Below are 26,796 nucleotides of genomic sequence, written 5' to 3'. Positions count from 1 at the left end.
CCCATTGGCTTCATGGAAATGTGGTGAGGGGGGAGCGGGGCTTCCTGCGCTATAAAAGCGGAATGTGCGCGCGTGGAGAGGACGGTACCTTCAGTCAGTCGACCGGTGAGCATCACAGAAATCCGCACGCAGACACGCACAGCGCAGCCATGAGTGAGGTAGGTTCTTAGTAAATCGCTTTTTCCGCTTTGTGTTTGTACTTTGGCGTCAGAGACAACTGATATTCCGGACTTGGTGTAAAGTTATAAGAGCAGAGCTGCAGATTCAAATAATAATAATATTTAACCCTTCGCTTTGTCCAACACTCTTGATGCTGAGATAATCGATATTCAACTTTGGTGTAGAGTCATAAAAAAATAACATGCACACATGTTTAACATGAAGAATGAATTCAGTGTGCGCTTTTCTCGATCTTTCCCCACATTCCTACATTTTACGCAAAAAAGCGATAAGCGATAGTGTTACAGTGAGTCACAGCCTAGATGAATATTGCTTCTGTTGTCATGACTGGAACTGATGTGCAGCTACCAGGCAGACTCTCAGCATACGTGATGGGATTTTTGCAGCTCTGATGATCTTAATCACTTCACAAACTTAAAATGACAGCCAGCACAGTCAGGTTGTGTGACCACTCCTATCAAACCGCTGAACTGTGTGTGTGTGTGTGTGTGTGTGTTGAAGTTTTACTGGTGAATATGGCTAACAGTGACATTTCAGGCAGCATTGACCTACACAGTTAGTCAGTTAATCACACAACTATTCAGATGTGATAGAAGCAGCCAGTCTGATAATGTCAGAGTGGAGATGTAAGAGTGTTCACTGGCAGGGTAAGTCCTGTTGTTTCTGAATTATTCAAGGCTAGCTGGGAACCCAGGGAAATAAAACATTCCTTGAGCATTCACAAGGAGCCAAGGCTCCAACAAGACCGCTTGTTCACCCCAAGAACCCGGACTGACTAAAACCATATAATACAAGGCTACTTTTAACCTGTCTCCAGCTCTGAGTCCACTGTTGGGTTTTATTATGCAGTAATTGTTTCAAAGTGGGGTTTGTCACTCGATTAGTGCTTCCAGTGTATGTAAATTGTGATGAACACCAGCTGTCTCTACCTTATGAATCTTTTATTGGAGACTTGTTATGTCTTTTTATTCACTCACACACACACATACACACACTCAGTGACTTCTCTCCTCCCCTCCTGTGTGCTGCTTACAGAGTGAAGTTAAAGTCCAATAAATAAGTCATTATTACACAAAGGAAAAGTCATGAAATAAAATTGCATAGCGCATGTCAGTGATGGATTCTTGTGTCTTTAAAAACAGCAAGGCCAGGGCAGAAGTCTGTTGCTCTGAATGAATAATTAAATGCAAATCAATGGTGGGCTTCATTTACCTTTAAACACTGCTCTTCTAGCTCTTTTTTGTTTGTTTTTATTGCGCTCAGAATCCCACACAGTTTTAATGCTCGTCAAGATAACCGGCATTCCCACCAGAAGCAGAGAAGACTCACATCACTATAGAATCATTAACAACAACAACAACAACAACAACAACAACAACAACACACTTTATTTATATAGCACATTTAAAAACCAGTGGTATGCCAAAGTTAACATACAAGAGGGTCAGATATAAGTAATAGAGACAGATGAAGGCCATGGCAAGTACCATGTCTGCTCGCAGGTTGATGGAATTAAAAACACAGAAACAAAAGAAATACAAATAAAAATAGAACAATATGTGTAAAGGATAAAAGAGTCAAGAAAAATTTAAAAATAATTAAAAGTAGTTAAGAATAGAACTAAAGTAGCAACAAGCATTAACTGGTAGAAAAGCTGAGGTTAAATAAATAGGTTTTTAACCACGATTTGAAGGATTGAATGGAATCGGACTCACGGATAGTAATGGGGAGGTTATTCCACAAATTGGGTGCAACCAAGGCAAACGTGCGGTCACCTGTAGTCTTCAGCCGGGATCTCAGCTGTACCATAAGTGACTGGGAAGATGATCTTAGTACCCTAGCACGGGTGTATGATCTAAGTAGTTCAATTAAGTTGTCTAGACAATGGGGGAGACCTTCATCAAAAACATGGACTTATTTCTCTAGGGACACTTGATCTTACCATCTAAAGCATGTACAGGCAGTGTATATAAGCAATAAATATGCCTATAAACACTGTGTAACTGCATTACAGCAATCTACCGAGGCTAAATCCTGTTTCAAAGCCAGACAGCACTCTACACCAGCCAACTTACTGCCTGGATTGGTAGTGTTTTAAAAATCAATGCATGTATCACTGTCATATTAAGCCTTACACTGTGCTATGATTAATGAAAAAAAAAAAAAAGGCCATAAGTGATCCCCTACTGTATTGTTCAGGCTTGGACTGATTCATCTTTGGCAATGTCCACAAACATCAGGCAGTCTGAGGCTCCTGTGGTGAAAGTGGCTTAAATGTGCTGCCTGTCACCATAGTGATGAACAATTCTGCATTTCCAGCCAGTAACAGGCTTTGAAATTACATTAACAGCATTTTAGGCTGGTGAGGACTGCATTGCTGATGTTTATGTTGCATATTATCCATAAATCTCTCAACATTTTGTTTCTCAAACTCAACCAATGTCTCTGAACTCGGCATCATCTTCTTATTTAAAGCTACATAAAATAGATACTTTCTTTTAGTTGCTAGTTGCCGTATGCATGTCTAATGGGAATTTTTAAGTGTAAGTAACCTAGTGTCGCTTGTAGTTGCTGTTGTGCTGTTTCGAGTTTTAGTCCTTTTTTGTTTGCTTAAGCCGCTGGTTGTTGAACAAAAATTTAATTAGATTGCTCTCAGTGGAGAGGTTTCAGCCAGCTGTTTGTGGTTGCCAAGATATGTCCATTCCACTTTTCAGATTTCCAGCTAAAGATAATGATTCCTTGTGTAGCCCAGTTTCTCACCTGGAGATTTGCCCACAATACCCAGCACCGTGGTGGCTCAGGGGAAAAAGTGCCAGCCATGCAAAAGCGACTGCTGTTGGTCATGTTACATCTCCTCCCTTTTGTGTGATTAGTAGAAGTACATTGAAAGTACAGTGTGTACAGTAGGCTGCTCCACAGGGGCAGATCCATGTAAGAGAGAGAAAAACACATCTGGATTGGTCACATAGCTACTGGATAATTGTAAAAACAAACAAACAAAAAAAATCTCCTCTAACAACAATTTGTGATTTCTGTATTCACTTGGTTACATCTTTAATGATTTTTTCTGTTTCAGTCACTGAGAGCAGTGAGGATGCCGCTGCCCGGTGTTTCTTTGGTTACATGCAGACTGTAGGGGCTTTACTCCTGGGTCATGTTTTCATTTATAACAGTATAAGACCTCTATTTTGGTGACATACTGCCACTGACCCCTTCTCAAGAAGCAAGTGAGCAGTCAGATGGTGTATATACAGTTTAACCAGATAAACCATTGTTGAGGTAAAACCCAAATTTACCATGAAAATTCTAAGTTCTTTATTGTTATAATAAATATCAATTTTCTTTTACTTTTCCGAGGATGTGTTGTGAGCTGTCTGAGTGGTGGCCTAGAGCTCTTCCATCTTCCCATCACTCTATCTCTAACTCCAGACACCTTTTGAAGGAAACTCATTTCCACCACATGTATCCCCAAGCTCATTCTTTAAGTTACTGCCCACAATACGTGGTAATGTAGATCAATGAGTAAATTGCTTCACCTTCAAGCTTAGCTCTCTATTTATGGCAACAGACTGGTACTATCTGGTACTGTACTACAGATCTCTCCCCCTGCTTTGCTCTCTTCCTACTCATGAACTCCTCCCTAAACGTGAGCAGGTAAGCCATTGTTTTATGGCTGAGAGGCATGGCCATTGGACTTAGTGGTGCTAATTCTCCCAGCCACTTAGCACTGGGCCACAGATGTAGCCTTAGTCTATGTCCAAACTTGGTATATCAGCAATTATTGGGTAGTTGTCCTGTTATTAATGCTTGTAGAACAATAAAACTGTAGTAAAATTGTTTAATATCAGAAAAAATAAAGGAATAAAGTTTTATCTAAGAACCTATAGTTATTATTATTGGTCATCAAGAAACACAAAGACCTCTTACTCTCCCAGAGGTCTGAGGGATCTTCCAGGAATGGTGATGCTATTTTCTTTAAAACAGACTGATCAGTTGTGTTGTTCTCTTATCTGGAACATAACCTGCTCTGGAGCAGGTTTCCAGCTACCATGGCAACATATTCCAGTAAGAAGTGAACCACCTTTGTTGTACAGAAAACCCAGAGTTTACCCTGAAGATTTCTGGATAAGATGAAATACTGCTTTGTAGTACAGGCCTCTGCTGGCAAGGTCCAACACCCACCAGAAACATGTCTACCTTTTTGCAACATGAGCTAAATTGTCACTGTGATAGTACAACTACTGAATGGATTGCATTAAATTATCCATCCATTTTCTGCTGCTTATCTAATTCAGGGTCACGGGGGAGTTGGAGCCTGTCTCAGCTGACATAGACCATGGACAGATCACCGTGGCTAACACAGAGAGACAGACAAGCATTCAAACTCACACCGATGGCCAGTTAGAATCACCGATTAACCAACCCTTATGGTGGTACCCAGAGAGCACCCACAGAAAGAACATGCAAACTCCACACAGAAAGGCCCCGGCCAGATGATCAGTTCAAACCCAGGACCCAGTGTTAATCACACCCCTAACTGGTGGCCTGCACTGAGTTAAACTGGAATAAATAATGTCATTTGCAATTGAGTGTTGAGACTTTGTTGTGGTAAATAAAGAAACTTTTAGGACAGTTATGTGGTCTTCCTCACCCTGGCACTAACTACAGAGACTGGCGTTACTGCATTCAGGCAGTAGTCTCTGACCATTAGTTTTTTCACTTTTTCACTTTTATCACCTTTTTGACTTCTCGGTGCACAGTGTTGGTAGCACAATGGTGAAGTCATTAGCAAAGTTGTCACATAGAATGAAGATGCAGGGGAATAAAGTTTTCCTGTGTGGATTCTCTCCAGGGACTCCAGTTTCCTCTGGAATTCCACTTTTTTCTGGAAAACAGACAGGCGGTGATTTCATATGTGTTGATCTCTTATCTGGAATATTTTAGGTTCTGGTGAGAGAGACTGAGTGGCTGTCTGTCTGTGATGGACTGGTGACCTGTCTAGGATGTATGACAGCTGGGATACATCCTGTGACTGTGAATCAGACATGAACGGATAGATCTTTTTAACTTATTGGTGTACAATGTCATGATGCACTGCACAATAATAACCATCAGGAAGATGGACAAAGCCACACAACTGAGACTCACAATGCAATAAAACAGATTTAGCCCTGGTGTCAAATTGTGCAGCAGCTTTTAGTGGACACCTCCAGCTGCTAAAAGCTAGTGTTGACAAGACTGTACTCAGAAGTGGAAATCTGATTTTCTTGTAATGTCTCTGTAATTCTGCTGCAGGTTAATCGCAGCGTGCTGTGCTTAAGTGCTGCTTGACATTACAGTTTTTTTAGGATTTGACTAGCCTTTTAAATCAAAGTCATTTTCATTGTGATGATTCACTTTAAGCATGTTGCGTGTGGGCTGTGGCGTGTACAGTGTGTGGATGATTAAATGGCAATTTCTTACTCATCTGTTTAAAATCTGCTTGAAAATGTAATTATTGAAAGATGGCCACAAGGCCATATTAAAGGGGATATCCTGTTTTGTCCTTCAATTAGTGCATCAACATTTAAGTGGTCTCCTGTTGTGTTCACCTACCTCATACTTTAATTATATTGAGAGTGGTGGCTATCATGGCTGCTTGGCAGAGCATTTAGTTTCATCATCCAAAGTGGACTAGAGCCTTTTTTATTAAATTAATGAGATAAGAGTGTTAGAAGTTGCTGATCAGTGTAAAAAGGACAGCAAGCTGAGTGGGGAAAAGCGTTCAGGGATAGATTTTCCTTAAAACTCCTTTTTGCTGACTGAAGACCGATGAGGTGATAGAGATGTGGACTAAAGTGATGATTAGAGGAAAAAATCTCTGCAACTCGGAGAAAATGTTCAAATAAATTTTGACTGAAATATTGTTGATTCCATGTGATGTTTTTTTCTTGCTCATTGACCATAAATGTCAATTTATGGTCATTTCAATCTCCAATTCTCTATATGAGATGTGCACACTAACCCTAATCCTGCTTTAAACAGTGAATAGAGATTACACTAAAGTAATTTGGTGGCATTCCTGGTTTCTGCACATGGAAAATGACAAACAGCAGCGGGGGAAGAGTGGGATGAGTAAGGCCAACGTGGGAAAAAATAAAACTGACTGCAGTTAAATGACCAAGATGGGATTTGTAGGGGACCTTACAGATGTACAGGTTTACTCCAAGGTTCCCAAAATGCCATTCATCACTTCTCTGGGGAACTACAAATAATCTTTTATAGGGAGAACTATTCACATACTGTGCTATAATTCGATTTTGGCCATTGCCTGACATAAAATGCAAAGTCACCCTAAATTGAAAGGGAAATCCTAATTTATTTATCAAGTTATAAAACCATCACATCACCCACATTATGCCTCTTGGAGATTATTGACTTTCCAGTCTCCAGTATAGTGGTATTACCTTTCTCTGAATGAGAACAGTAAACGACTCTCTTAACCTTTATGTGTAAATCAGAATCAGCAAATGACCTTTAACTGTTAAAGCAATATGAGATTCATTCATCTGTTTGTTAGTTTGTTTATTGTTTACTAAAATGGTTTGCCACACCACTTAGCAGTTCATATCATAACAGCATCATCCATTTGGGGGAAAGTACCGACAGAAGCTGAGTGTTTTTAAATTCCACTGGGATATTTCTGGCATACAGGATGGAAGAACGTGAGCTGGCTCTAATCTCTGTAGGTTTCTGGAGATACATTATAGTCATTCTGTGCAACAGTGCAGCACATTGTTGCTTATTATTGTTTTAAATTATGTATTCAGTGTTTACAACTGCTTTTTTAAAGACTATGAGTATAGTTTTTAATGCACACTCTGCCTAATGCATACTAATGCTCTTTGGGAAAACCATGCTGATCTTTTATTACTTTTACTTGAATGACTCCGGCTGGAAAATACTGCACACTGCTCCTTTCATATATTGAAAATATGCTGTTTTAGATGTTTATGTGAGATAGACACTTTCAGTTGAGTTTGAGGGGTTTAATGAATCAGTACTTTTCAGTGCAGAGAGGTCTATTAACACATAGTGAGTGAAAGTAGAGTGACTGAAGAAAAATGAAATGCATCATGGGAATCCCCCGGCAGCCTACACCTATTGCAGCATAACTAAGGGAGGATTCAGGGTCACCTGGTCCAGCCCTAACTATATGCTCCAACAAAAAGGAAAGTTTGAAGCCTAATCTTAAAAGTAGAGATAGTGTCTGTCTCCCAAATCCAAATTGGAAGATGGTTCCACAGAAGAGGGGCCTGAAAACTTACAGATCATCATGCTTCAGAAACAGAGGGAGACTGACAAATGGATGGCAGTGAGGATGATGGATGGTATATTTATTTATCTACAGAAGGATTAAAGTGAATGAAAAATGTAACTGATATATTAGCAAAACAACTGGTTAAACTTTGTTTATTTGGTCAACTAAGTGATTCAGATGTTAATCTGAAAGTGCTGCTGAAGTATGCATTCAGTGCAGTTCAGTTCAATCCAATTCAATAAATCACAACAACAGTTGCCTCAAGTTGTGAGGTATTACTGTAAGATAATACCTTACAAGCCTCCAGTCCAGGCCTGATTTTTTTTAAACCTTGTTTGTATGTGAGGAGAATGATTTTAAATTCAATTCTGGGTTTAACAGGGAGCCAATAAAAAGAACCCAGTATAAGAGAAATATGCTCTCTCTTTCTGGTCCCTGACAGGACTGTTGCTGAAGCATTTCAGATCAAATGAAAGCTTTACAGGGAGTGTTTAGGAAAACCTGGTAATAATCACTTAAAATAGTCCAACCTAAAAGTAATAAATACACAAAGAACTAGTTTTTCAGCATCATTCCAGGCCAGGATGGTTCAAATTTTAAAGATATTGCACAAATGCAAGAAAGCAGTCCTACATATTTGTTTAATATATGCATCCTGGTCAAAAATGAATCCAAAATTGCACACAGTGTTGCTGGAAACTGAGATAATGCTATTCAGAGTAAGCATTTGGTCGCCATATTTCTAAGATTTAAGAGTAACCTCAGTTTTATCTGAATTTAGAAACAGGGAATGGTCATCAAACCTACTGATGTCTTTAAAACATTCCTGCACATTAACTATTTGGGGTATTGCTGTGCATCACCTGCACAGCCATAAAAATGTATGCTCCATCCATCCATCCATCCATCCATTTCCACTTACCAAATTCAGGGTTACTTGAATTCAGTTACTACAGGGATAGAGGCAGAGTACACCCTAGATAGCCTGTTGCAGGTGTCCCAAGGGAAGCGTGAATAATGTAAATAGAACTGGTCTCAGCACAGAACCCTGTGGAACACAAATTAGTCTGTTCAACTTGACTGTTTTACTAAATCGAACATGGCAAGAGTTCCCCTATTTATCATTAAAGCTTTCACTACTAATGTGCATAGTCTATATTAAAAGTTACTTACATCACACATGGTGACCAAGCTTGTTTACAAGAGAAGCTAATCTGCTATGATGATTACTGAAAGTGCTCGTTTAACTGCTAATGCTAGCTCGTTTCCCACAATTTGTGCAGCTGTTAACTGATCTCACAGCAGTGAAAGCACAGTCAGTGGCTTGTCTACAAAGCTAATCTCCCATTAGTCTCAGCTTGACAAGCTCCATGCACTCTTTAAGGGACACAGGCAAGTCCATGAGAATGCCTGTCAGATAGCTACAGTCAAGTCAAAGATGTTGTGGAGTAGAAACATGAAAAGAAAAGTGCAAATACCTCTACTTGAATAAAATTACATTCCAGCCCTGCACTACTATGCCCAAAATAGTAAACATGGTAACAAGGCCAAAAACCTGGTTTGTTGTTGGCTGATGTGTAACCTTTTTATCGTGCTTATATAAGCTTTAGGTACAGCCTCAGAGCTATAAGCATGCCTTTAGCCTCATTCACTGGTGTTTTAATGCCGTGAGTGCTGATGTTTTACATAACCCACAGACTTGGTTGTACCTAAGCTGTAGTTCTCAGTGTGACATCCTGTACAGTAAAAAAAAAGAAGAAGCTATTTTTATATCATTTTTTCTTCTTTTTTTTTGGTAAATCTGGGATGAATGTGTAAAAAAAAAAAAAAAAAAAAAGCCTAGTCCATCAAATGTGTCATCACACTGCTCAGGCAGTCAGTCATCGCTCAGCAGTGTCACTCTTCCATGCTGTCATCTCTGTTTCCAGTCTGGTGGTGGGGAAGCTGCCACACAGTTGTAATGGTGCTGGGATGAGCTGTCTGTGACCTAGTTTTGCTGTCTTCTCGTTAAATTGTTAATAGATCCTGAGTGCAGCATGGAGTCTCTCTAGGGAGCCTGAGCTGCAAAAAGAACCAAAAATAGCCCCCCACACACTACCAAGGTAATTTATTTATTTTACCAATTGGCAGGTCTTATGAAATCAGTCATTGAGAGAAAACATACATGAGCATCACATGAGGAAGGAGTGATGGAAACAACAAATCTTTAGAAGCTGCTACTGCAGAAATGTAAGCTTCTGCTGACACTGAAACCAACCCGCTAAAGAGCAAATTCTGGATAGACTCCATCTGTATTCTTGCAGTGTGGACCAAACAAACAAAGAGGACTTGATGATAAAAGAGTTTTATTAAACTTAATTCACTTCATTATTTTTAGACAAACAATGTTTTAGGTCGTTAGCCACAAACACACAAAACAAAACAAAGAAAAACAAACAAACAAACAAACAAAAACAAGAATTGTATGACCATTGAAAGGCTTTGATCATTTAAAAACTGCCAAACTTTTTAATAAAACCTGTCATTTTAAGTTCACGTGTTTCCTTGCACTCCGTGTAGGATGGCATGTGGGTCATTTCTCACATATTTCCTGCTCGGCCATCTCAAATTTGCATGAAGATTTTATGGTCCCAAGTTTTAACACATGCAGTGAGTGCTCTGAAATTTTAGCTTCATATATCGAATACTTTGAAAGATACTGAAAGTGGTCAAAGTTTCCTTATGGCACTCTTATTATAACTCAGAGCAGAAAATATTCTAAAAATCTGATGATGGTGGGACCCGGGTTTTAAAATGGAAGAATAAGCACATATTTAACAAAATGATTTTCTGAATTATAATTAGAGTACCATCTGGTTTTATTTGGACAGGACAATCTAAAGATATTTTTGTTTTTGTGATACAACTTGTTATATTTGCTCAATCCAGCATGACAGCTGATAATGGCATTTTCTTCAAATATTTGATTAATTATGTCACATCAAAAATAGTCTACATACTTTATTTTATAGTATTCTCTAATTCAACTATGTACCATTCAGAAATGGTCAGTAATTATTTTTTGCAGTTTGAATTTGTATGATTTTTTTGTTCAAATATGTGAATTTGGAGGGGTGCTGGATTTTATTATTTTTTATTTTAACTAGTCAATATTTTGACATGTTTTGATGTATCTGTCCCAGATCACATCATGATTGTGATTAATTCCGATAGTAAGAAAGACCAGTGATATAGGAGCTCAAAGGATGAGAAAATTAATAATTTCTGGTGTTTATCAAGCTCTGTTTGCTGCCAGTCAACCATGGTAGGCATAGTGGCACACACTGTACACTGTACAGGAGGAGATCATCATTAGCAATATAATTATCATCACTGCAATCCATTTGTCAAGCTCCCTCTGTTTCTGGCATATGGGACTGGAAGCCTGCAATAGTCGTGGATCCTCCTCGGGGACCATGCAAGCTAAAAAAAAATGTACATAAGCTGCATATAATCTGCTCAAACACCAACCAGTAACACAAACTTAGGTTCAGTTTAGCTAAACATGGCATTGGCACCAGAACGTGTACGAGACTCATGGTCTGCTCTCATCCAGCTTCCTGCCCTAACTCCCCGGATTTGTCTTTATGTTTGTGCTGCAGGGCCAAAGAATGACAAGACTTCAGAGTAAATCCAGATAACAAAGTGCAGAATCGATCAGTTCAATTATGTTTTAACAGCTAATGCTACTGATTGACCTGGTAGTTCAGCTTTCCATACTACATTGTGCCAAAACTTTAAACTAGCAAAAATCTCTTCGCTCAGTGTCCACAAGTTTGGGTCAGTACTCTTACAAGCTCTCTATTATTTAAGCAGAAACAAAAACACATTGAAGTTTCCCAGTGTAGACAAAGCTAGTGCCAAATCACCAACTGACCTCTGCTTAGAAGACTGTTTGTAATATATATGTACACACACACACACACACATATATATATATATCCTTTAACAAATGTTCTTTCACATTATAAAATGTGAAAGATGAGTCTGAGCCATCCCCCCTTTCAAACCTTATTTAAGCACTTGCTTTTTATGTATCCTATTTCTTTCATGCTTTATTTCTTCTTTTTTTTACTTCCAAGTAGTATTTCACATCTTCTCTAAAGTACATTGCAAAGTGTTTCCTATTGTAGATTTTAAATTGCTAAGAACTTTTCTTTTCTTTTTTTCTTTTCTTTTCTTTTTCTAATTATATACAACAAACATGTCTGTGGTACCTGCTCCTTTGCAGTTTTAATAATCATGATAGCAGGCATCTCAGCTTGGCATCCCAGCTTATGTCACATCTGTTCCTTAACATGTCAAGGTCACAGCTGTCAAGTGTGAACATTAATGGAAAGTGGACAGCTACAGGAGGTTAGATGTGCTTTAATGATAAAAAAAAAAAAAAATGCGAGGAGGGATATTTGATCATGTCTTTTAGAGCTAATCACAAAATATAGAAATACTACAGAGCTAGAATGCAGTAAAAACAGTAGAAGTGCTGTGTAAAATAACAACAGAACTTAAGATCAAGCTAGTCTTTCTTTCTATTTGGCTTCAAAGGAGCCTGACTTCTTAGAATTTTTTAATTGGTCTTGAGCAATACTTCTTCAGGCTTTATGAATGTTTGTTAATTATGAATTAATTATGAATTATGAATGTTCAAGCTTTTTCTTTGGCAATTGGCTGCCTGTACACGTATTTTCAGTCCAGTCCTTGTACCTGAAAATTTTTAGAAGAATGTCTTTTTTCTTGTTTTTTGTTTTGTTTTGTTTTAGCAACATAACATTGAGTTATGAATAATTCAAGTATAAAAATGTCACCTACCTCAAGGGATGAACCAGTGCTGTATTTAAACATCAAAGACAGCTTAGCAAAGAAAACAATTGAAATTGTATCTTTATGCAGTAGCAAAACAACTGGTGTCACAAAAGCACACCATATCCAGACAGAAAACACACAATGGAAGGTTTGGACTCCCTAGACGCCACACCTCAACTTTACTGTGGGATCATCTTGTCAGAGAACCAAAGGTGAACATGCAAGCAGTGGAGATAGCGAAGGTAGATAAGTTTAAATACCTGGGTATGGACCGTACACAAGAGAGGTGAAGAAGACAAGTGTCAGGGGCAATGTTCCCTCTAATTTTTCATGTGTCTGAGCGAACACACAAACTCCCTGAGCGGTCCCTTGGACCACTGTGAGCGACAGCAGACGTGTGCACTGTGGTCACGCCAGCATCAAATCCATCCAAGTTACATGGTTTATTAAAATAATCAAATTACAGCATTTACATTTATGTTAGAATACTTTTAATTAACTGCTTTAGCCCACTTACAATGAAAATTTAAAAAATCGTGTTCATGACCTGTGTAGTATGTCAACACCATTGGAAGTAAAAATAACTTGAACTCCAATTTTGAAAACACAACTTTCTTTCTTTCTTTCTTTCTTTTTTTCATAAAACTCTGATTTGTATTATGAGTCTGTGGTCTGGGAGAGAGTCCTGTAACTCTCTGTGTGCAAAATACAGTATATAATGACCAGTGTTGGGCAATTAATTATATAGTTACTTCTTCAAAAAAGTAACTCAGTTTGGCAAACAACAAAGTTTTTTGCAGCTATTTTTTTTAATGCAGCCAAGGCGTTTTTTAAATAAACATTTCAAACTATTTACAGAACAATCAGCTGTTCTGCATCAAATATGATGCCACACAAATTATTTGTGCCACTCCAAAAAATAATTTCTGTCCACTATGAGATAAAGGAGAACAACAGCCTGATACCTGCAGGCCTGACAACAGGAGATGTATCACTCCTGTAACACCTGTAACATTTAGCAGTCGCCTCATTGTTCTGACACACACAACAAAACTGTTGACTACACTACACACTAACTACACAAGATTTGCGCTACACGTCGCAGATCTCTCACATCTCAAAACACGCCGTCACTCCTAAAACTTCCCCCCGTTTCTTAACAACTAGATGCCACGTTGCTATATCATTTTTGGATTGGTCGACATGGTACTTTTTTCGACCAATAGGAAAGGGGAGGTGGGAGGTGGTTTTGTCTTTGCTCACAGGTGGAGAGTGCTTTCGAGCGTTTTCCTTATAAAACGCTGTTTTTACCGTTTCTTCCCGCAGTAAATATAAACATAGTATTCAGGAAGAAGACCAAACATTGCATATTTTTTTATCATAACTCTGGTTTTACGTGGCCTATCAACACAATTTAAAAACTGGTATAAAGTCCACACTTTTTCCGTCAATTGTTCCATCTGTCCTGCTCACATCTCCAATGGTTGTACACGTTGTCATTAACGTGGCTTCACTCCACATCAGCCACGCCGCTTTGCTAGCTAAAACACCGGTGTTGGCACATAAGGACGCTGTCATAGCCTGTCAACCACGTTGATTGGCTGCGTATATACAAATATGAATCGCATCATTGGCTGGACTATGGGATAAGGAGGCATCGTTCTAATCCCATACGGGAGCAGCCAGTCACTTACTGACTAACACTGCAAACAGAATTGTTAAAGTTTTAATTTTAATTTCAATTCAGGTTAGATTTTTTTTTGTGCGCAACGCAGATTTTCTGTGCTCAGAGACCGTGCCAGCAGTGCGCAATTGCGCACGTGCGCAGCTTAGAGGGAACATTGGTCAGGGGTGATGTATGAGCAGCAAACATAAAAGGGAAGGTTTAAAAAAAAATGCCGGTGTGACCTGCCATGATATATGGCTTTGAGATGGTTGGACTAACAAGCAACAAGAAGCCAAACTGGAGGTGGCAGAGCTGAAGATGCTCAGATTTCTGATGGGAGTGACCAAAACGCACAGGATTACAAATGAGTATAGAAGGACTGGACAGAGACCGCCGATCTTGTACTCCTCCTTATTATTATCACTGGGACCACTTTGTACTTGCCTTCCACATCTGCTCCAGCTGTTCCTTCAGCCTCTGGTACGTCTTTATTTTCCCATACTTCTTCTTTCTGATGTTGCTGTTCATTATGAATGTCCCATCTATCACAACTACCATCTTCTGCTCCTTGTTAACCACCATTTGGTCTGCAGCAGCTTGGTTTTTCCTCTTGTTCCTTGTCACCGTCTGTCTTCAGCTGTCTAATCCTCTTTTGTAGCAGCTCATCCTCTTGATATTTTCAAGGATGTTCTGTGTTTCTTTTTTGGATTATGGCTCTGACCCTCACCAATCCTTATCCTCTCTCTTTCCATTGTTCGTAGAGACTGAGGGCACCTCCAGGTGGACACTTCCATACATTGTGAGGAGTTTTTATGTCTGTACTACAGTGGCTTCCTGTGGCTAGCTTAATATTCCTGCTGGAATGACCTGTAAAGCATTTGTCATGATGTGGCTGTGGCTGTCCTTAATGAATCATTGTTATAGTTGCTGATGAGACAGGTACTTGTACCTGTCCTGTATGTTTGCTATGCCTTCTGGCAACTTCACTCCTTCAGTCCAGATCACCTTCCCTCTCTTTGCAATGATTCAGCCACACTTTTCCTATCTGAATGTCATTCCAACATCCTTACTGTAGATGCTGGTAAGATCGATCAGTGGGTTTATTTCTCACTCACTCTTGGCATACAGTTTGATCTCATCTATGTAGAGGAGATAGCTGATGGTTACTCCACTCCTGAATCTATATTCTGTGGTGTGGATAAGGCATGGCGGGACCACAGATCATCACTTAGAGCCATTTTATTCAAATCACATCACACCCCTGAGTCCCCGTGTTTTTAACTCGACGGGCGTGATTAAGGATGCCGTGCAGGTGCGTCCGCCCTGCCTGCATGGCACCGCAGACCACGACCCACCACATACCCCCATTGCCCGATTGAGGCCGGGGAGCCATCCGGCTGAACCTACTCCCCCACCGCGCGAGTGGGAGAGGGAATCAGCCCGGACCGTCGGCACCCCCGCCAAAGCGACGAGGAGGTGCGAGTTCAGGTGGCCGCCCGCGAATCCAGCGGCGTCGGCGAAGCTGGTTCGGAGGTCGGACCAGGTAGACGCGGTGCGGCCGGCACAGTCGTGAGCCCGAGCTCACAGGCGGCTGGGCAGATGTCCGGCGTGCACCGGCCTCTGGTGGCGGTGAGGCCGGTCTGGCGAGCGCGCCGATCTCAAGCATGGCGCACGCCTCGATGGCCATCTCCAATCGAGCAGGTTCCCCTGGCACGGGGACCTCTGTCTCCTCGCGCGGCTCCTCCGTCACCACCGCCGCTCCCGGCTCGAGCAGCCCCTTGTGCAGCTCCTCTTTCTCCGGCCGGCGCAGACCCTCGCGCGCCTAGTCCGCCGCCTCCGGTTGGAGCGGCTCCTTCACCGCTCCCGGCAGGAGCAGCCCTTCACCCGGCTGTTCCCCCTCCTCTGGCAGGTGCAGATCCCCGCGCGCCTCGTCTACCACCTCCGACTGCTGAGGTGCCTCACGCAGCTCCTCCACCGCTTCACTGCCCTCGGGACACACCTGTGGGGGTGGCGCCCAGGCCCAGAGCAGCGCTGCCAGCTTCCCAATCCTTTCCAGGTGGCGCTCGGACTGGTCCTGCAGCTCTTCCTGCTGGCGACGCACCTCCGCCACCTGCTCCCGCTGGGCGCCATTTCGGCCACCCTCTGGGCCAGCTCCTCCCTTCCCTGGCTCCGGTAAGGACCCGCCGTGCCGCCTCCTGGGTTTTGGCACCAGTGTGGTGTGAATAAGGCACGGCGGGACCACAGATCATCACTTAGAGCCATTTTATTCAAATCACATCACACCACAACACACCCCAACCCCTGAGTCCCCGTGTTTTTAACTCGGCGGGCGTGATTAAGGATGCCGTGCAGGTGCGTCCGCCCTCCCTGCACGGCACCGCAGACCACGCCCCACCACATATTCATATCCACTCTTTGAAATGCTTAGAGGTGAGCCCTATGCAGAACAGCAACGGGGACAGTTAATCACCTTGGTCATTCATCTGCAATGCGGTCTTGAGATCCCTTTCCTCAACTCAACTCACACCTTGTGTCAGGTGACCTCAGTAGTTCAAAGATCAAATAACTGTTTCCCCCAGTGTAACTCCATGAAGTCACACAGAGAAAGTGTGATGTTCCTTCTTGTAAGTGGATCTCTGTCAAAGATCAGTAACTCTTTCATCATGGCTGTTGCAAGCCTGCAATTCCTTCCTCTTCTTGATTGTGATTGGTTGGTGAGAGAAGAGTAATGGTGACAACTGTAGCAGTGTTCTGAAAGTTTAACGATGTCCTGGCCAAGATGGTGGTACCGATTTAGATTTGCTATGATGGATGCTGTCTTCTCGCTGACTCAAAAAAAATTCAACTACTTGGTTTGGATTTTAAGTGAGATCAGCACTGCTGTTTCTCCTTTTTCTCTGGCATTACTTTAAAGTTCCTCTGTAAAATTAAAATGCTGCGGTAAACACATTTCTGCCAAACACAGTGACAATACTGCTTCCTCAACTGAACTAAGGGCACAAGTGATGAGAGTCAAACCTAAGTAAACACTGGGATGGGCCGTGACAAACAACTCATATGAAAGTCACTCGTTGCTCCCTAAAGTCATCTTATGATATAGAATGCAGGCGCTCTCTTGTTCTGAAATTGAAGAGATGAAACCTCTGCTGAAGAAGTGAAATGGAACAGAGAATCGAATAGTGCAGAGAAAATGTGCTAATGTGTAAAGAGTGTGCACATTAGAAGTTCAGCTGTTATGTAAGCTGTGAAAAATGGAAGACTGTTAAGGGAAGAATGGAGTGGGCATATGAGTACATGTTGGAGAAAAGAACGCTGTCCTCCAGACTTTAAAGGAAATCATTTTATTTATATGTCATGCACTAATAAGGCTAAACATACTTTGTTGCTATAGCTTGCAGTCCCTATAATGATGTGAAAATACACCTGGTGATGATGCAGGAGTTGCTATGATAATGACATATACAGCTCTTGTTCAATCTCTGTCTTCAAACTCAAAATGAGTTTTTGAGACAAAGACAAAAATAATCTCACTCAAAGTAACCACACACACACACACACACACACACACACACACACACACACACACACACACACACACACACACACACACACACACACACACACACACACACAGCACAGCACAAGAGCAAAGAAAAGACTGAGGAAAACAGATTCAAATGTTTGAAGTGTGCATCCAGTTCTGACCTGCAGTTTTTTTTTTTACTGTTCATCAGTCTTGATTTCTCAATATTGTGCTCCATCTTCACATTGTACTGAAACAATTGCTCAACTCTTATTGTCATTCTCCTCCTGGATCTCAGCTCTGGCTGAATGCTCGCTTGTGGTGGGTGGAGGTGTGATGTATGGCGCCATCACTTCATGGCACTGCTCCTGCCCTCTTGAATAACAGACCACAATCAAGCAGCTGACAGTAAGCATGATGCCAGGAATCCCAGTAGACTCACAGAAAAACAGATGGCCAAGTTGCCAAACAAGTTTTTCTTCCACTTGCTCTCCTGATGGCATAAGGGGACTCTGGGGGGTAAATATTTGGCTTCATCTAAGAGTCCAGGCAGCAGAGCTATAGAAACCCTCTATACCCATCTATTAGGTTGAAGTCAGGACTCTGTGCAGGCCAGTCAAGTTCTTCCACACCAACCTCTTCATCCATGTCTTTATGGACCTGGCTTTGTGCACTGGTGTGCAGTCATGTTGGAACAGGGAGGGGCCATCTCCAAACTGTTCCCGCAAAGCTGGGAGCATGGAATTGTCCAAAATGTCTTGTTATCCTGAAGCATTAACAGTTCCTTTCATTCAAACTAAGGGGATGAGCCTAGCTCCTACAACCCCACACCATAATCACCCCTACACCAAACTTTACATTAAGTACAAAGCATCAGACAAGTACCGTTCTCCTGGCAACCACCAAAACCAGACTTGGCAATCTGAGTGACAGAAGGAGAAGCATGATTTGTTACTTCGTGGACTATAGAGCAATAGAGAACACGTCTCTACTCCTCAGTGGCGGTGTGGTTTACACCACTGCGTCTGATGCTTTGCATTGAGCTGGGTGATGTGAGGCTTGGATGCAGCTGCTTGACCATGGAAACCCATTCCCTGTAGCTCTCTACACACTGTTGTTGAGCTAATCTGAAGGCCACATGAAATTTGGAGGTTTGTAGCGATTGACTCTGCAGAAACTTGGCGACCTCTGTGCGTCTCAGCGTCGTCTGAGCCCGATCTGTGATTTTGCATGGCTGTGGCTGAATTGCTGTCATTCCCAGTTTCTTTCACTTTATTATAATAACACCAACAGCTGACTGTGGAATATTTAGTAGTGAAGACATTTCACGACTGGACAAGTAACATCCTATCACTGTCACGGTTGACGCTGGCCAACCGTGGGGATGTGAGTAGGGCTGGGTATCGTCACTAATTTCTAGAATCGATTTGATTCCAATTCACAAGGTCCCGAATCGATTCGATTCGATTCGATTCAATTTGATTCGATTCGATTTGAATTGGGGAAATTTTGCCTCAGACAGTCAGAAATATTAGAAATATTATAATTCAGATCATGCATCAGTACATTTTTATATCTATAAAAAGAAAGCTGACACTTGTGAGACTTTATCAAAGGTGTAAGCATCACAGCAGATGCCTCTGTGTCAAAGTAGCTGAGGATAAAATACAGAAAAACGTGAAGGTGATTTTCCTGGGATTTTATAAAAATATTCTGCAGTAGATCAAAAACGAAAGAAAACCATTAATCAACATATGAACATTACCTGATGCTGCTGAAGTGAAGCAGAGCAAAGTTATAGAGGTTTTATTAGAGACACAGCTGAGCGTTTTGCAATTTTGCATAATTTTAAAAAGTTTAAATTTGTTCAGTAGCCTATTGAACAACAGAAATTAGGCTTTCTTTTCGGAAGTAAGTAAAAGGGAAAAAAAAACAGTGGCCGACTGCGCTGTAAACAACGGTAGACTTGTGCGTAATAAGCAAGCGAATAATGCAGAAAACAGATTTTGAGACGGGAAACTGTTCTTGATGAGAGAGAGAGAGAGGGAGAGAGAGAGCTGTGCATGAAGTGTGATTTTATCGTGGTGGAAGCAAAACAGGAAAAGTCAGAGGGAATTCATGACGATGTTTATGTGAAGCGTAGTTTGGATCTTCTTTTGCTGCTGGTTCAGTCAATATTGTTTGGAGAGAGATAAAACCTGCAGCTTCAGAATCAGCGCAAAAAGGGCGTAAACACAAAGCGCGGACCCGCCGAAACATCAGAATCAGCAAGCTGTCGGCTTTCAGCCCCGACCGTGTCCGTGCCGTCGGGTGAGAAAGGCGACATCTCACTGATTCTGGTCCGTCGGTTTTTTATGTGTTGCTCACGTCTGTGTGACTATAGCAGATGCTTGTTTTGTTTCAGGAAAGGATCAGATTGGTACTTGGGGGAATGAACAACATATTTTGGGTTGAAGGCAGGTTTACATGTAGCGTCTCAGGCTGATGTTAATTGTAACTTTTAATTGCTCATTCTTTCTCTTCTCTTTTTTGCAGAGACAAGCATCTGGCCCAATGACCGGAAACAGCAAAGCATCTGGCCAAGGTATTTTTAAACAGAATATAAAAAATGTGAAGTTTTCACCAAAGATTAGATTGTTTAAAAGACAATCATGCATAAATCTTAACACACTAAAGTGACCTCAACACCACAATCACAAGCTAAATTTCTCATATATTCTCTACTTCTGAGTAGTTTCATTTAAAACACTGCATAAGTGTTTTTAAAGCACATTATAGGTTTTATATTATCCACAGCTGTGAACATGGTGGAAAAGATTTACAGTAAAATAAGCACATTTTTTGTATTTAGTAAGCACAGTTCTTGAGTAAATGTACCCAGAGTTCAAGTGTTTGGGCATTTTTGCATATTTAATTTTAAGATATATTCTGCTTTAAACCATCAAGTTAAAACAACAAACTAAGAGACAAAAACAAACAAACACAACCTCATAAATAGTTTTTTATCAAAGCGGAAATTAGATACAGACACCAAGACAGTTTTTCGCACCAGCTTGTATACATGTTAGTGTCACAATCTGGCTGAAGCAGACTGTATGGAGTGAGGAGGAGGACCCAAGTCCTGACATTCGAAAGAACAAAACTTGAGCTTGACAAAAAACGAGCCGTTTATTCAAGGCCGGTGAAACAATACAAAACAAAAGGGCAAGGGTGAAACTAAACTATAACCTAAACTGGGTGATCTAACGATAACACAAAAAAACTGGAACATGAACGTGGAAACCCGGCATGAAAAACCTGGAATGTGAAGACTTGACATAAATACATCAAATCCCTGGAAACATGGATGTAGTAACAAGCACACATAGCAGGAAAGCAGGCTAAGCAGACAACCGGACAAGGAATGAGTGAAAACTCAGAGACTAAATACACACAGGAGGTGATCAGGGGAAGTGAAACTAAATACACTGAACATAGAACACCAGACCTCTTCAAAATAAAACAGGAAACATTACAGGACGCAGAAATGACACACGAACTGTTGAGGGACATGCACATTATGAATACAGAGAGGAAAAGGGGACTGGGGATGAGACACGGACATAACTAAGCACAAACAGAACATGATGGATGGGGGGAAACACACGTGACAGAAGGAATGGGTCACAAGTGGAAAACATGTAAACAAGAGTAGACGGGAGAGAAAGGCATCAATGAAACACATGAAGAGTGACTTAAACACAGGGGGTGAAAACATAAGGGGAATCTAATAAACAATGAACTATAACTGGGCAACCTAGGGGCATAAGGTAACTAAATGAACTTAAACATAGACCATCAAAATAAAACTCAAAGCACTGGGTCAAACGACCCAGGACCGTTACCGTTAGTTACAGAGCTGAAGCTGGGCATTTTAATATGGGAGTGTATCGGGACCCATGGCCTCTGAGCCAGCCTCAAAACAGTAATTTTTGGCAATGCTGCCATGGCTTCATTTTTCATCCCTGAAGGTTTTCACTTGGTAATGATACAACTTGGCAGAAACATAATTTTTTGCTGCCATATCTGACATCTTTAAACAATAAGAAAGTGTTACAACCAGTTTTCTTAAAATAAATAAATTAATAAATACAAGTATATATTTTTTTAAATCCTCATATTTGAATGTTTTCTCTGCAATTAAGGATTATTATTGTGAAAGTTCATGTTGATAAAATTAAATCTAACATTGCACAAGTGTGCTCCAGTATACCTGTCATGCTTTTCTTATTTAATTTGAATAGTTGATTTCAGTTTGTTTCTTCACTGTTTATCTGAAACAACACACCAGTTCTTTCTAGCGTGGCAGTAACTCTCAGAAAGATCTACTTTGTAAACTGGGCCATGGTATTTTTGGCGTGATAAAGTAATTCTAATCCCTTGAGTTATAAACAGCAAAATTGGACTGCGAATACTTGGCAGAATCCTTTGAAATTCATAAATGGTGCTAAGTGCAGAACTATCATCCTGGCAAAATGATAGTGTGGAAGAACAAAAGACTGCTTCTAATGAACCTCACACCAGTGAATGGCTTTTTTCAAGACCTGAGCTCAGGTGAGAAAATCAGACTGGCTTGCGGGATTATCAGTCGCTAACTAAGCTTAAAAAAAGATATCCTGTCAGGAATAAGCATTCAGCAACTGTTCGACCATGGAGAAGGTGTCATAAATCTTGTAAGTAAATCTAAGTAAGTCATTGCAGTCTGCACATTTTCTGAATTCAATTTCACGGCACTCACCGAATGTAATCTCCTCCACTCCTCGAAGGTAACATTCTTCTCACACAATCAATGTAGCAGGTTAATAGCAGCCCATTCACTGCCAAACAGTTCCATAGTCCATTCGGCACAGGAGGACTGGATGTCATTTCCTCTTTGTCTCTGGGGCTGCTGATAACCCTGTAAAGACCCCGTGTTGAAATGGATTTTTGTCCCAACCTTTGGGATGATGAAGTGTGTTGCAGCTCTGGCTCGGTCCAAAGGGGGACATCACAGCAGTGATCAGGACAAATTTGAGGACACTAAATTGAATTTGACACGTGTGAAATGCATTCTTGTGACATTTGCCCATTTTGGTCTTTCCTTTTAAGAAGAGGTGGTAAGCTGTGTGCCCTTGAATTCTATGCAGGAATGAAAAGACACTTACAAAATGAATAATGCTCAACACATGACAATATCAGGAATCACAAATCCAAAGATGACATGTGTTGTATATATTGTATAGAAACCTCCTTCACATAGATGGTGCCATACAACTGCTGTCATTTCCCTGTTTGCTTGTTTTGGCATAGCCACTCCAATTCTCACCTCTTCCATTTTTTAATCCATTCATATAAATTACATGCCATGTTTCAGCTTCAGAAAAAGGGAAATCTAAAAAAGCAATTTCTCACTGTAGCAGTTTATATTTGTCAGCAAGCCTCTATTCTGGGACCTTCCTGCTCTTCCATGTGCATATGCGGACAGTGGCGTGAAAGAGGCCCAGAGAACAGCAGCAAAACCTGAAGTCAAACATGGTGGCCCATTGTGTGGGGCTTGTGGGACGAGGCTATATCTCTTAAAAATACAGAACATAACATAATAACAAATTTACTTTACAACATTCATGGACTGTACCATTTAATATACTCAGACTTCTAAGCAACACTTAAACATATGGGAATTGTTATCTTTTATTTCTTAATTTAAACTTTTTTTTTTCTTTTCTGACTCCAGCAGATAAAGATAGATATCCAGAAACAAAATTACTGCCAAAGTCCACAGTGCCTTGCAGTCTGGGATAATTTACATTTCCCTGTTTCAAGATTATAGATGTTTTCAATGTTTGTTTGACTGGGCCTTCACTAATCATTGTCCATATACTCTAAGGTTGCTGTAATATATATGTAAATGATCTGCAGCAATGATTTACAGATGGGATTCATTCATTGGTTCAGCAGTATGACATACATATGACCTAAAGCCTGATGTGCTTTTAAAAGTTTCTTTGTGGTGTAAAGGGCATGAGCCATGTGGAGCAGGTGTGACTATAAAGAGTGATAGTGTGTGTGTGTAATAGAGAGAGATGTGTGTGTGGCTTCTGCAGTTATGAAATATAAAGTTGTTTTTCACTGTCATCCAAGGGCTTCAAGGTCAACAAAAGGTACCATCTAAGCGTAAGTAGGCCATTTGGAAAAAATCACCTTTCATGCAAGAGTGCACAACCACGCACAGAGCACTGTACTGCATGAAAACTGTAATGCTCGAATAAACAACTGACCTTTTGTTAAAAGTGAATGAATGAGCATGATGTTTTCTGGTGGGTTTTTTTTTTTTATTGCAGTGAGAACTGAAGCGATATCCTGTAAAATTTTTCACTTTTTTATAATCACATCATGTTCTGTGATCAAGCAGCCAGATGCACTTCTGTCTTCTCTGTTTATCCCTGTTTGGGCACTTCATCTTTGTTGCTTTGAATCTATTAATCAGAAGCTTATTTCTTAATTAAGTACAGTGCATCTCATTCCCTTCACACACAGCACCCGGAGGCTTGAGGGAGTTTTGGGTTCTGGCTTAAAGAACTAGAATCTTCTCTGCTGCGCTGTGAAGAGCACGTTCCCCGTTTGCTTCTTTTGTCAGTTTGTGAGCTTCTGCTCTGTCCTTTTACTGAATGTCAGCCATCTGTAATGACATTTACATCTAATAAGAAAGAGGTCACTTCTGCAGCACTGCAACAGAGCAGTAAAAATTGACTGCAAAACCTTTACTAAATGTTTTCTTTCTATGTTTTGTAACTGCCGTTTATACTGTTGTGTTCGTGTCCAATAATGGCTCGTTTAATGGCTTCCCCATCCCCAGAGTTTACCAGTCTCTTTGAATCTGTAAAACATTAGGTTTCCCTCAGCTGTCAAGGATCTTCCAGCCTGACGAGGATAAAAATTAGGCTCATGAAGCTGGCGGATCAGTGTAAAATAATGGTGTGAAATATTCTTTCTCATCAAGTGTGAAGCTGTAGTTTGTTTTAATATGCAATTCTTGTGACATTAAATACAAAGAGAAAATATAACATAAGTAGAAGCAGTATTCATGCATATGTTCCAAGAAGCGGCTTTACGTTGCTCTCTGTGTCAGGAGTAGAGGTTAGCCAAGTTTGTCAAACTAACCAGCTAGTCTTCATCTCAAAAAACTTTTATGCAAATTTATATATTTTTGTAAAACCAAAAGTTTACAATACCTGTGACAACTAGGAATAAAAAACAGCCCTGGTTGCTGAATGTTCTCTATCACAGGATAAAACAGAAACTTAGCGTTTTGGACACCAGGGGTAAGAAATATTGAGACTCCCAGTTCATGACATATGGACACTTGTAAAGGTTTTCTTTGCCAAAACACATAAAAAGTCATTTGGCATCAAATATTTTTTCAGTGCGCAGGTTTACCAGGTAATTTTGAAGCTTGAACCCATCCTGTGAAAGTGAGACAAATTAGTGAGTGAAAACAAAGCCCCAAACTTGAAGGTCCAATTAGGACACAAACTTCCTTAACTTGGATGAGTTTACATCCTAATTATTGACAGGAATTACAAACTTGCAGCTTACAGAACAACAGTATTTGACCCTCTGGGATGACAGTGTGTTGGTGATTATATGTTACAAGCCTCAGGGGGCAGTAAAGAGTCCTTTATCGTTTGATGCACTGTATTCAGATGAAGTCACATTACTAGAGGTTCATTTTGCTCATAAGATAGAATAGGTCATCCATCAGTTGGAAAGTTGGTGGTTCAGTTCTTGGGTGTGGCCTGTTGAGGAAAAGCTGGAGTGTCAGACTCCAGCTTGTCGGTCTGGTGACTCAAACAGGCTCTCGTCCACATAAATCACTTCGCCAACCCCAATGTTACGGTTAACAGGTGGATTTTCCCATTTGAGTGCAGCTAGCCGAACAGCGAACACCCACTTATTGCTAAAGTGACAGAGAGTGAAAGTGGACAGCATATCCAACCCCAAAGTGATCCCTATAAACTGATTTTTAGTTTTAGTGTCCTTATTTTCCTCTGAGTTATCGATTCTGTTCCTAGTTAGCTAACATATGCTAATGTCTATTAGGCGCAACCAAGCAACCACATGATGTCACGTTCCATACTGAGAGAAGATGGCACTACACATGTTCTCAAAATTTAAACTTTAAGCACTTATATCATAAATCCAGCTTCACAGACAGTTTTACATCCATGTCAGTTTTTGAGAGCGGGGCTCCACATGATGTAAATTAGCCTTTATTAGATTGTGCCTTGAGAGAAATCTTTCAGGAACTTTTGATATGTCTATGAACTCCCCTCTTGAAAGTCCTGCTGTACTCTCACATTCCCATGTCTCCTCACTCCCCAGAAGAAAAGAAAAACAACCTCCCCCAGGATTTTGACATCGACATGGACGCCCCGGAGACGGCGAAGGCTGCTGTGACCATCCAGTCACAGTTCAGGAAATTCCAGAAAAAGAAGCAGGATGTGAAGTCGTAGAGTGGCATCTCTTAGCCTCGTCTTCAGCTGACGTGGGCCCGGTCATGCATGTCAATTAAACTGCATCATTATGAACTGGAAAGGGAGGGTGAGGGCGGGATTCCTGAAGGTGGAGGTAGAAGGGTGCAGTTAAATTGTACCTTTGTGAAAGTCTGTGCATAATGAATAACTTTACTATATACAAAATGTTGCATTATTACTTTCTTGGTGTATGTATTTAGATAATAATATAATTTTGCTATTTCTTTTTTACTTCAGTGACACTTTACAGTGTGGTTTCACACTCACTGCACACCCACATAAACAGGAAGCTTAAATATGGCAGGTCTTCTCATGTAATGTTAAACAGCGATCTTTGATTGATGCTATAATCTGGGTCACAGTACCAGCAGAAGAGTTGGGCTCCACTGGAGGCCTGTTATTGGCTTCTTCCTGTGGCTGAGCAGAGTGATTCCATACTGTTACCAGTGTCTTTAAAATCCAATCAGTTTAGTGTCTCTAAATGTGTTCACATGTTGGAGATCTCCTCTCCGACACACTTTTCCCCTGATGACTCTCTCAGTTGTATCTTTGTTGAGACTGCAGATGTTGTGATTGTGGTTCTTTGCCTGTTGTGGTTCCAGTGTGATTCTTCATTGTTAGATTGGCTCACGTGTATTGTACAAGCACACACATGCATGCATGAAAGCTCACACATACACGGACACATGCATACCCACTTCTACAGAGAAATAAATAAAGACAACAGAAAGGA

The 26,796-nt window shown here is 40.8% G+C and overlaps 1 protein-coding gene across 4 annotated transcripts; it reads left to right on the top strand.

Annotated features, from left to right (window-relative positions):
• Window positions 1–32: 32 nt before the first annotated feature.
• LOC134637015 (calmodulin regulator protein PCP4-like) lies at window positions 33–26,796 on the top strand. Of its 4 annotated transcripts, none has more exons than XM_063487337.1 (4): window positions 33–158; window positions 20,047–20,095; window positions 23,671–23,703; window positions 25,915–26,796. In XM_063487337.1, exons 1-4 carry the CDS (start codon window positions 63–65, stop codon window positions 26,040–26,042), a joined length of 306 nt encoding a protein of 101 aa, XP_063343407.1. In that variant the 5' UTR covers window positions 33–62; the 3' UTR covers window positions 26,043–26,796. The 4 variants fall into 4 exon arrangements, with proteins under 4 accessions (XP_063343407.1, XP_063343406.1, XP_063343409.1 ...); XM_063487336.1 differs by having other exon boundaries at window positions 25,912–26,796; XM_063487339.1 differs by lacking the exon at window positions 23,671–23,703.

This window comes from Pelmatolapia mariae, linkage group LG10_11 (assembly GCF_036321145.2).
Source record: "Pelmatolapia mariae isolate MD_Pm_ZW linkage group LG10_11, Pm_UMD_F_2, whole genome shotgun sequence".
In the NCBI taxonomy this organism is placed as follows: Eukaryota; Metazoa; Chordata; class Actinopteri; order Cichliformes; family Cichlidae; genus Pelmatolapia; species Pelmatolapia mariae.
This window is presented reverse-complemented; position numbering and strand designations above follow the sequence as displayed.